We start from the raw sequence: 12564 nt of genomic DNA, 5'->3' as shown, positions 1-12564 counted from the left end.
GTAATTTTCTCGAGAATTTTTATTTAAAGTTGTCAGAGTTACAGTTCGAAATAAAAGTTAAAAAAATCGACGTAAGAACCCGGTTGACTTATCCCTATACATAGACTCTTATGGGACCTAATCTTTTTAATTTACTTTTTTAATTCGTCAAAATTTTTTTTGTTATAAGGCTTTTTTACTAGTTTTTGAATGGTTTTTAACCAAAAAAAAAATCTGAGTTTGAGCCCGGATTTTGCTTCAAAATCGAAAAATTCAAAGAAATAGGTTTTCCATTTATTTTAGAGTCAAATTGAAAATAACCTTTTTTAAAGGTACTAGGTAAAAGTAGTACGTGATTTTTCTCATAGGACTCCTCTTGATCATTGAAAATTTATATTTTATAGTTTTTTGCAATTTCCTTCGATTCTCTGTTAGAATGAATTCGCTTTAACTTTCAAATACTCTACAATGTTCTCCATCACCTTTATTCTAGATAGAATATTGTCAGACTTATAGTTACATTTTTTTAAAAAATAAAAACCGTTTTTTCGAAATTTTTCCCTTTGATTTTGGATAAAAAAAAAATGTTTTGTGGGTTTATTTGGTATTTATGGTTTATTTAGGATACAACTAATAAATGATGACAAATAACTGACATTTAAGTTTCAGCCTAGGTCACGTGACTACCGTAACTTTTTTGCTATTGGTCGTATTTTGTTGGAATTTGGTATTCAGGCTTTACTTAGGATACAATAAATATATTTTGAGAGATATTTGACAAAGAATACATATGTTGACATACAATGCGACTCTATAAATACATTATGGTTCTTTGAAGCATGATACCCCAACAACTGGTCCTCTCTTTCGCATATATAGTTTGGCCCTCCCGACTAACCAGACTTAAGTACACCTGATAATTTGTGTTTTTTTTTAAGTGTTCTTCTAAGGCTCTTCACAGACAAGACCTAAAGGTTCTATACTGGTCCCCACGGACCAAAAGTATAGGAGCGAAGCGACTTTGTTAGTAGGAAGACGGGGAAGGACACCAAACTCAGAAGCTGCGGCACTGATCCGTGTTTGGTCGGGATCTGTGTCAGGCGCTTCACTGTGGATCTCCGCGAGAAAATCGACGAATTTTTGTTGGTCTGTCACATAGTCTCGGCTATTGCGCTGAATCATCGGGATCTTCTCGTCAGTTGTCTTGTGGTGTGAGCTTTTCGAGTTTTCCTGTCCAGCACGAGTCTCTGTGTCTGGCAATTTTCTGCCTTATTGTGTTTGATAAAGCTACCATTATTTATTTGTCGGTCTGTCGTTTGTACTGCTGCCACACCTTCCTGACTCTATTCCCTTGTTTTATGATATTTAGAATATCGTCTGGAATGTTTAATAATTAAGCTAAGCAATTGCGACAAATTCTATGTTATAATATAAGAGGCCATTGACACCTTCAAGCCATACCAAATTATAATACTATAAAATTGCAATAATGACATATTAGGAAATAAGTAGATCTATACGTGTATACATTACTTATCGGTTCAATGTACTTAAATTATTGATGACCATGACTATTTCGGCGACTATATTTTTGATGAACGTTAATTGAATATATATCTCGAGCTATGAACAGAACACGTTGTGTCTAATTAATAAGGGCACGTAGTGCTACCCACGAACCTGTCCTGATGGGAATAACCCAACATTACATGGCGATCCTGCCAGTCCCTACATGTCGCGCTAAATTTTAAAAATTTGTCAAAAAGAAAAATTAATGTGAAAAGTGGACAAGTGATCAAACAACAATGGGAAAAGGCCAGTCGAAAGAAAAGTTGGAAATAATAATCGCACAGTCAGGAAATAGTGGAGGAACAACGGCTAATGGAAGTACAAGTACTGGGCTTTCCTTAATTGAAGTTGAGGCTGTAGCAGCATTAGTATTAGCCATTCGCTGGTACTGTCTTAGAAGGTCAAGAAGAGCACTAATAAGTCAAATAGCAAAAGAAATTGCAAGAAGCCAGCAGATCGCGTAAGAAGGTAAAACTGGTTGTTCCACACCTGAGCTAGCACCGAGGGAACGTTCCCAGCAGTTGCGCAATGCGGCTAGGGCGCAACCAGGGATGCCAACCTGTCAATATTAACAACCCCCGAACCCAAACATTACATGGCACACATCGTTACATGGTAACACATTACATACAACAACCCCCACGGGATAAGTTGGAACTTCAAGAGCAGGAAGATGAACAGCATAAAACGTTTAGTAAGCTAATTTTTATTACTAGTAGATTTTTTTTCCTCTTTTAATTATTATAATTTTAATTAGTATCTAGAAGTTTTAGGACAAATGAGCGCAGAATTTATTGAGCTTTTAGATAGAATTACACAATTTAAACTTAATTTAAGAAAAGAACCTCAGGTTCGTAGAGAATCAGTAGATAGGAATAAAAAGTTACAAGAGGAGCTTAAGGGTTTAGAAAATAAGTATAAGGAAATAAAACATAACTTTAATAAGGGCGTTCATGATAATCAAGTAGTAGCAGATGTTAAGAGAATAGTTATTTAACAAATAGTTAACAGATATGAAATCTAATTTTAGTTTGTGTAGGGAGTCTCTATTAACTAGATTAAAGGAAATTGATAAAAATAAGTTATCGATAGATAGTAAATTTGACACGGAAGAAACATTTGTACAAGAACCTTTAAATATGCCTGAAAAATTTGATTTAAGAACAGCTTGTTCATTATTACCGAACATGGACGATACTGACGGTACCACCAAACAGCTCATCGATGGTATCGAACTTTATAATGAAATGTTAGATAATAATGGAAAAGATATGTTAATTAAATATGTTTTAAAAGTTAAACTATCTCAAAATGCCAAACTAAGATTGAAATCACAATACGCAACGGTAAACGAGTTAGTAAGGGACATTAAGATTCATTTACTTACTAAGCAGTCGGCTACTGCTCTACCAACTTTATTAGTTAATGCAAAGCAAGAAAATAAGACTATACAGGAATATGGCAAAATAATTGAACAACTTATGCTAGATCTTACTTTATCTCAGGCAGTTGATGAAAATTCTGTACCTATTCTAAAGCAAGTTAATGAAAAAACCGCTATTAACTCTTTTACAAACGGCTTAAGAAATCGCGATTTAAGAACCATAGTTAAGGCCAAAAGTTATGCAACTTTAAGGGATGCAATAGATGGTGCGTTAAACGAAGATATAATCAAATCGCCGGCAGATGTGTCCGGAAATCTTTTTCATTTAAGGGGGCAGAATCATAGGCGTTCTCCAAATCATTTAAAATCTCGAGGGAGAGGTTATCAAAATTTCTATAGAGGTAGACCTAATAATCGCGCAAATGTTAATAGATACAATAACAATAATTTTAGAAGCAATAACAACCTTACATATAATAATACCAATAATATTGAGACTCGAGGTCGAGGATCTTTTGCAAATCGCCGATCCTTGCGAAATTCTTATTATAGGCGTCACCGTGCACCGTCAGATAATGGAGTGTATATTGCTGAAAATGCACCAGATTCCTCCGGTAGTAGAATAATAGTAATACATTCTAGTAATAGTACTAATAGTGATAGTACGAACGTAAATAATGGGTTCAAGGAAAATGAAGAAAATATGTTTTTTCGATTATAATAATGTAAATAGTATGAATGGCTTAAATTACATTAGTGTAAAAATATGGTATGAATGAAATTTTACTTATGTGTGATACGGGTGCGAGCATAAGTTGCTTATTTTCTAGATATCTTGCAAAAAGCGATATTTTAAACAGTTCAAATAAAATGCGAATAAAAGGAATCTCTAGGTTTACGTTTTCTCAAGGATCAGCAGAAATTTTATTAAATCTGAATAATGAAAATATAAGTTACGAGTTCACTATAATAGAAGCTTTTGATGACACTATACATGGTGTGCTAGGATCAGATTTTTTTACAAAATGTAATGCTATTATTAATTATGAAGATTTTATCATTTCATTTTGGCACAATGGAAAACAACATACTTTACCATTGCAATCTAAAAATCACCATTGCTATACAATTATTCCACCAAGATGTGAAATAATAAAATATTGTTATTGTTTTGTTATTTCACATTTTTTTTGTTATTGTTTAATAATGAAATTTGAATGTTTAATTTTAAATGAAGAAGTATGCGATGGAGTAATTGTAGCAAGTGCTATTGTAAAACCAGAAGATAATAAAATTCCAGTAAGGTGTTTAAATGTTAAAAAGAGAAATAAAATTAAAAAATTTTCAGTTTAGAAAATTTCAATACAATTAAGTTTAAAACTCAATCTATTTCGGTTGAAAGGGTTGAAAAAAAAATTAAACTTAATTGATAGAAAATCATTAAATTCACAGGAAAAATTATCAATAGATAAGATTTGTGCTAAGTATGCAGACGTATTTCATCTTGAAAATGAACCTCTATCTGTTACAAGCCTCTACTAACAAAAAATACATTTAAAAGAGGGCGCTACTCCAGTTTTTGTAAAGCCATATCGGCTTCCTCACGCTCAAAAACAAGAAATAAAATTTCACGTTGATAAGATGTTACGAGATGGAATTATCGAAAGAGCTTGTTCCGAGTGGAACTCACCACTTCTTTTAGTTCCAAAAAAGCAAGATAAAAACGATAATAAAAAGTTTAGGGTTGTCATAGACTACCGACTTCTAAATAAACAAATTAAGGACGAAAAATTTCTACTGCCAAATACAACGGAAATTTTGGATTCCTTATCAGGTGCAGTCTATTTTTCTCATTTAGATTTGGCACAGGCATATTATCAATGTGAATTACATCCAGAGACTAGACCCTGAACATCTTTTACTACCGATAGAGTTCAGTTTCAAATGAAACGTCTAGCAATGAGGATGAAAATTTCTCCAAGTGCTTTCTCAAGACTTATGACTGTAGCAATGGCGGGTTTAAACTACGATGCATGTTTTATTTATCTCGATAACTTAATTGTTTTTGGTAATTCATTACAAAATCATAACACAAATTTGATAAAAGTCCTTGAAAAATTGAGAAGAACAAACCTAAAACTCAATCCAAACAAGTGCGAATTTTTAAAAAAAGAAATTTTGTATTTAGGTCACATTATATCGTGAGGTCACATTAGCGGGAGGTATTTTGCCTGACCCTGAGAAAACAAAAGTAATTTCAAGTTACCCTTATCTGCAACCACTTGGAAACGGTGAGATACACCCCTATAATCTAAAATAGAAGGGAGACCAAGTGATACATCATCTTGAAGCTCTTAACAAAAATAACTTTGAATTTAAAGTTCATAAGGGAAAGCTTTCTAGAAAAATTAATTTGAGCATCACCAGTAAAACGCAGTGTTAGCATAGCCTGTAAATCAAAGGTAGCGTAAATCATTGTTTCGGAGATCTCTGCATCTTTCTTGTCTTTGTCTCTCATTATTGCGATATTCTTCTTTCTCTGCCTAAGCTGTTTATAGTTCTAGTCGGTCTCAGTTGTTTTCTTACGTTCTGCCTCGTTACATATGGAGCACTGATCTTTCTTTGGCTGAAATATCGCGAGTGGTGGCTCAAACTCATTAAAGATTCTGCGGAAAACGTGCTCCTTGACTGCTGCAGGGTCTTTTCCTTTCTTATAAAGTTCATACAATTTTCTGGTAGTAAGATCAGATGCCAATTATAAGCGCGCACTCCGATGTCTGCAGTAATGCGAAGGTACCTTAGGAATAGCGGTAAGGAAACGACGCACTTTTTGCACCTTTGCTTTTGGAGTTGCATTATCTTGTCCAAAGTAGAATCCATTTAAACTTTTTAAAGATAATGCATCGTTGACGATTTTTTTAGAAATTGTTCAACAAAAGTTTTACAAAAATATGGGAGACAAACACGAACCATTATTTCTCCTTTTCCATCTGGTAAGAAAAATGCATTTTTTTGTCGACTTCTGAATCTTCTTTCCTTTTTCTCTTTTTGGCTATTAACATATCTTTGAGCAATGAACAAATCTAATCCTTTTGCCTGGTAACATCAACATAATTCCAATATTCCTAGAGTAAGGTTTGTTGCTGTTCAAAAGTTATGTTTTTGCAGAAGAATCGGCACGCACAACGTATTATTTCCAATTGTTTTCTAGGTCGCACAATACCTTTTCTATCAACATATGAATGACCAGCTGCTCTTTTCAATTTTTGGTTATTTTTCTTCCAAAGATTTGGTTCGGCGTATCCTTTCCGTTTTCGCTGACGTCTTGCCAGTTGGTCTTCGGAAGTACCAGGTTCAGCTTCCGATAAAAGTGCGGGATCATTAATCACATTGTTTGAATGTTCTAAGTCTGGATGTTCCGACCCGCCTGAGTCACTATCATCAGTAGTATAATAATCCTTATCTTTGCTGGTATCAGCCTCAACATTTTCCTCAATATTTAGTGTTCATCTATCAAAATAAAACTTACACATTTGTATTAGGTTGTTAATCTTTCAAAAAAAAAACTTACAGTGCTCCTCAATAGTTTGAGAAAGCGCTATATTTGTTACTGTTCCATCCTCGCTGATTTCACAATCGTAAATAATATTATCATTATTTCCTAATAGCAAAGAAACTAGAGAAAATTGCAGCCAGCAGCAACAGCCACGTTGCTTAAAACAGAAATAGTAATAGTTAATAGTGATTCAACTTACCGACTTTTTTGCTGTACACTATATTTAGCACGTCACAAAAACTATTAGTTACTTATTGTTGGCAAAAAGAACCATTTGTAAGCTTAAAAACAATTAAATTCGGTAAATAAATCGCAAAAAATCTAGATACTTCTACGCCATCTGACACTCAACAGGTGTATGCTGGATATAGCATGTCTGAGTTCGCTAATTCATACAGTGGCGGACATATTACTTATGCGCGCCACATAAACAAAATTGCAGGAATATAGCCCTTTTTCTTTTACTATATTTTCACGCTTCCTATTTATAAATTGAACTTGGAACTCGTGTGCCCTAGATTTGGTTATTAACAGAAATCGTGTGATGCTAATAGTCTTAATTTTGTAAAATGTGGACATCTGCACATCTGTGCATGTAGGTATCAATAAGGACTAATTTGAAAAATATTTACTTCAGTGATAATTGTGTCTTTTATTTAAAAAGGCATGTTAATAAGCAAAACCGCTATTATTGGAATGATGAGAACCCACATGTACTTAGAAAAGGGCATATCCAGTACCCTAAGAAAATTGATCTTTGGGCTGGTATATTGGTAGATGCTATTATCGGCCCAATATTTATACCAGGAAATTTAAATGGCAACATGTATGCTGAAATGTTACAGAGACCTGTCGAACCACTAATAGTGCGAGAATTAGAAATTCAGAGGGATATATATAGTAATTTATCTTAAGAAGAACACTTGTAAGTCAAGAATTTGAAAGTAAGCTTTATTATTGTCACAAAATAACGGAAATCATTTGAAACATTTAATTAAATAAGAATAAACATTTCGAAATAGTGTTTTTATTTACTGTTGTCCTTAATAAATAGAGAATAATTTTCTGACATGTATTTTTCTATGGTATCATTGGAAAGCATTTATCAAGACCTTCAAGATGATGTATCACTCGACCCTCTTTCTATTTAAGATTTTAGAGGTGTATCTCACCCTATCAGTTGCAGTTATTTTATAATACTGCAAATATTTTTATAATAACACTGTTTTCAGCTTTTTTTTATTAAGTTTTTTGTTCCTAATAGACGGCTGTTTCAAGTTTTTAAATTGTCACCCTGTATAAGTGTGATTATGTTTGTTTCGACATTGAGAAAAAAATTTAAAAAAATTAGAAATTAGAAATTGAGAATCCATTTGTTAATACCTAAATTTTGTAAATAAAATGACTATAAATATTTATCAATCTACCATAGACATAGGTTTAGTATATTTATTTCTGTTTTATCTAATAATAAATAGAGTTGAATAAATTATTACTTACCTATAAAGTACGATAAGGTTTATTAAATGATTTTATTGTTTTGAAATAAATTTAAAAAATAGTCTGATAGCCTAATTAGAAAAAATGTATTTTTTATTAAGACATTATTTGATTTATTAATTGAAAATATTTCTATCTTATTGCTTATTTCTGAATTATACTTTTTTTTTAAATTATTCACAATTGTTTTCACACTTTGTTTTTTCTATTAAAATTGTTGCTAAATATCCAGAAACATTAGATTAGAACGTGTATCTAAACTTACGGTTTGATTTGAATTATATTTTTAGATCGGGAGAAGTGGAACTACTTACATCGCTTGTAGATGCGATTTTGGAATAACAATAAGTTGCATTTTTATTGCGTTCAATATCTGAAATTAAAACCTGGTTGGTCTGACCATAATTCAATTGTAAAAAATTGTGGAGATCTCCTTCACAAATTCTAAATATTAATGTTACATCACAAAGCAAGTCAAAACTGCTGAACGCTTGACTTCGCTTTGTATCTACAGATATTTTTTATTACAGAAAATAAATTCTCCAGGGGGTCTTGATTAAGATGCCTAGTTAAAACATATCCACAATGAAAGGAGCTGGTCAAATATTCACGTAAAACAAGGACAAAATTGAAGATCCAAATAAATCCGTAGATGTAGTAAACATATATTTTTTTAAATTATTTGTAAATACTTCAGTTGAGCTAAAATAATTAAAACCGAATTTAAAAAAAATAAGAACTTCAATTTGTATTACTTTAACAATCCATGATCAATAAATCCTTAAATACATTTATTGTACTTAACCCTTAACTACTGTAGTGTCGATTTATGCAAAGCTTTGTCAAACACTCAACACAAATGGGTTTTGTACACATGTAGCACAAATGAAAAGTTTTTCTTTTTAGTTTTGAAGGACAAGTGTAACACGTTTTCCTTTTTTCCAATTTTTCCATTTCCACCTGTTCCAGACGTTCTTCAGGAATATTTAGAATTCTTTTTATTGTAGACCGTAGATCTCGAGCAATTCTTGGATTATTGGCTCTTCTTTCTAAATGCGGCCTGACTAGCTCATCAGCAAGAATTTTAATAAAGTCGGTTTTTTCCATTACTTTATTGTTCTTATAACTCTGATGAAGAATATAGGCATTTACTCCGCTTATGTCCAAGATTCGGAAAAATATAACCATAGGCCATCTTCTTGTACGGCGACTTGTAGAGTGTTTGGCACATTTTTCATCTATGGCATCTACCCCGCCCTTCGTAGAGTTATAGTAGGTTACAATTTCTGGCTTTTCCGTGCCATCGTCAAATGATGTCGAATGGTGCATGGATGATACGAGAATCACTGCTCTATTTTTTTGTGGAACATATGAAACTAAGGTTACGTCTTTAGTAAAACCAAATAAAGTTCCATCCTTACCAACTTTTCTGTCTTTTTTAGGTAAAAAATCTGGGGGAATCTCTTTTTTATTTTTTTTAACAGTTCCGACATACGTAAGTTTCCGATTCTTTAATTGCTCGACAAGTTCTAAAGAAGTAAACCAGTTATCGGCGGTAATATTTCGATTTGATCCAGCTATTGGTTGTACTAATCTCAATACAGACTGCGTTGGTTTATTAAATTTTTTTAAATGTTCTTCCAAACCAAATCCATCAGAGTCTTTTCCAGTATATATATACCCATTAAAAAAATAGTGTGTACGTGCATCTGTCATACATACGATCTTGATTCCATATTTGCATGGCTTATTGGGCATATACATTTTAAACCTGCACCTTCCTCGAAAAGAGACCAACATCTCATCAATGCAGCAGTTTACTCCCAAAGAATATAGAGTCTGACAATTTTTGATAAACTGATCAAAAAGTTCAGATATTGCAGCAAGTGGATTTTCTTGTTTCCTGATATTTCGGTCTAAAGAATTGTCAAAGCGTAAGCACGCTAATAGAAATGCAAACCTCTGCTTACTCATCACACATCGAAATATTTCTCGTCCAGTGCCATCGGTTGCAAATATTCTGGATATATTTTCATGATTTGACACAAAAATTGCGCTGTAAAATAACAGGCCGATAAAAGCTTTTAACTCAACAATGTCCAAATCTTGATGCTCTGATCTTGATGAATTTTCTAGATTGGCCCTTTGTTTCTTTATTTTCTCATTAGTCCAATGCAAAATAGTTTTTAACATATCATCCGTGATCAGCAAGTTCCAAACTGCAAAAGGTTGTGCTTCATGCCCTAACAGACTAGCGGATCCTCGTAGAGTTGGTAAACGAAGCACAATATTGTGCTTTGGAGTTCGGCTTCGCGATGTAAAGCTCTCAGATGACCATTTGAATCGGTTTTTGCCATAGAAATTTCTTGATTTTTTGGAAGCTTGGTTTACCGGTTCCTCATAATCCTCAGAATCTTCCTGCTCGTCGGTATTGGCAAACTCTTCTTCTTCCCTTTCCTGTTCTGTATCAGTGTCATGTTCACTTGGTTCATAAATACTTTCACTGGCACTATCTTCATCACTCTCAATTGCAGTCAACATTTCATTTTCGATTTCATCTAACCACCTTAAACCTGTAGACTCAAAATCAGTATCGCAAAACCGAATTTTTTTTGACGGACCTGGCGCATCATTAGCCATAATAAATTTGAATATTCGTTACAAGCAAAGAATAAAATATTTCACCGTTACTGTACTGCGGTCACTATGACCGCAAAAAAAATTTAACTCGGCGTAACTAAAAAAATAGAGACATAAAACACGACGTACTCGCACTGCTTTCTTGAATTGTACTAATTTAAAGGTACAAGGACGCCCAAGGCATTATAACTTGAGAGGGGGCAAATTTTAGAGATCTTGATAAGCGCTGCGGTCATGGTGACCGCACCACAGTAGTTAAGGGTTAAATAAGTATATTCTTTAAAAAACTACCTCTGAAGAAGTTGATCTAATACTCAATTAAATAGTTTTAAATTTGAAGTTGAAGTTACCCTTTGAGTTTTAAATTTGCTTTTTTTAACCTATATTTTTGTAAATCAAATTAGATTAAAAAGAAGAGCTAAAAAATAATACCTATAATTGATAATATTACGATTTTCGAAACTTTAATTTCGAAAAGCCTTTTTTTAAATTAATTAAACGAATGGCACTGCTCTGTAAAGGCTAAAGTATTTAAATACTTCATACATCATTTTCCAAAAAGTTATGTCCGCATTTTCATTGATTTTTTAGCAGTGCCTTCCTCATCAAAAAAATATCCATACTTCCACAGGTTTGAATCCACTTAAAAAGTATCTGATTTAGACGCTTGGATTTAAAGAAAAAACTTACATTATTATTTTTGCTTCTTTTTCTATGACATCCCCTATAAACAATATTTATTTTGATTTTGTTGCCAGCAATAACTGTGTATATTATCCAAGAGAATCAAATTTTAACCATGAAACTAAGGATTATAAATTAATGTTCATAAAAAATGTCTACAAAAATTTAAATAACCTTTCGAAATACACCTTTAAAAATCTTTAGTTAAGGATATTAACTCAAAGCGCCTGAATTTTCAGGGCAAATGATGCAAAGCAGGCAGACAGTGACTGTTGGCACACGCATTTAGCAAAATTTTCGGGTTCACCTAGACCGACGCGACGGTGTCGCATTTCCATTGTCGGGTACATTTTCGTCCATAAGGTTGCGCATCTTCCCAAATATTCAATGATTCCCAAATAATTCAACGGTTTTTGGTTGAAAAAGAAAAAAGAATGCATTTGAGTGTTTTTGTGTTAAATTGTTACGATGGTAAAAACTTGTGCCGTTTTTGCCACACCATGTGGAAAAAATCGATTCAAGCCGATCTTTCCACAAGTAAATACCGATACTGTCATAACATCACATCAAGGGAGAAACGTCATCATAAACGTAAAATAATAAAAACTTATTAAGAAATATAAAATAATTATAAAATATTTAATTTCCATAATTTCTTTTTAACCTTTAAAGTGGTTCAATTACATTTAAAATTTCGGTAGTACAGTTGTAGTCTTGTTTGGAAACCGTCATTTTGCACGGAAAGGGATTTTATTACAACCTCCAGAGGTTTATTTAAAACCAAACCCACTGCGTCACATTTCTGTGGCGCGTAATCCTCCTTGGTTTGCAAGGTAAAACTTATGATCTCTACTTGATCTTACTTTAATAAAGCACATTTCTTTTTGGATTTTTTTCTTTTTTCCTGATTTTGGTTTTTGATTTATCCTGGACTTTGATTTCCCTGGAAAAAACTCTTGTCTTTTGGAATTTTGCGATATTGATATACCTATTTTTTTTCAATGTAATATTGTTGACTACAATTTAAATTTCTCTTTAGTTGATTACTTACGCATCAATTGTTGATACTACTTGTAAAGCATGAATTATCATACTTCGCTACTCAAGGGTGAAACAAAGTAAATAATTTAGAGGTACATGTACTGGATGAGTCACTATGATATAAACCAAATATTCTAAGTTATTGTATTAATAATAATATAATAAACTGCCTCTATTTTAAAAAATATAAATATACATAAAATTACATTTG

The 12564-nt window shown here is 32.7% G+C and overlaps 1 protein-coding gene across 6 annotated transcripts in view; it reads left to right on the top strand.

The window, feature by feature from the left end:
* Positions 1-12564, top strand: part of LOC126742663 (uncharacterized) — a 222033-nt gene that overhangs the window by 73438 nt on the left and 136031 nt on the right. For 2 of the 6 annotated variants that reach the window (XM_050449412.1, XM_050449411.1), the window contains exon 1: positions 1139-2242. The exons of the other annotated variants lie outside the window; for them this stretch is intronic. In XM_050449412.1, coding sequence (XP_050305369.1) covers positions 2077-2242 — 166 coding nt within the window. In that variant the 5' untranslated portion in view covers positions 1139-2076. Of the gene's footprint in view, positions 1-1138; positions 2243-12564 lie in introns of those variants that run through there. 6 annotated transcript variants of the gene reach the window in all.

The sequence above is a fragment of the Anthonomus grandis genome, chromosome 12 (genome assembly GCF_022605725.1).
Source record: "Anthonomus grandis grandis chromosome 12, icAntGran1.3, whole genome shotgun sequence".
NCBI classification, from domain to species: Eukaryota; Metazoa; Arthropoda; class Insecta; order Coleoptera; family Curculionidae; genus Anthonomus; species Anthonomus grandis.
This window is presented reverse-complemented; position numbering and strand designations above follow the sequence as displayed.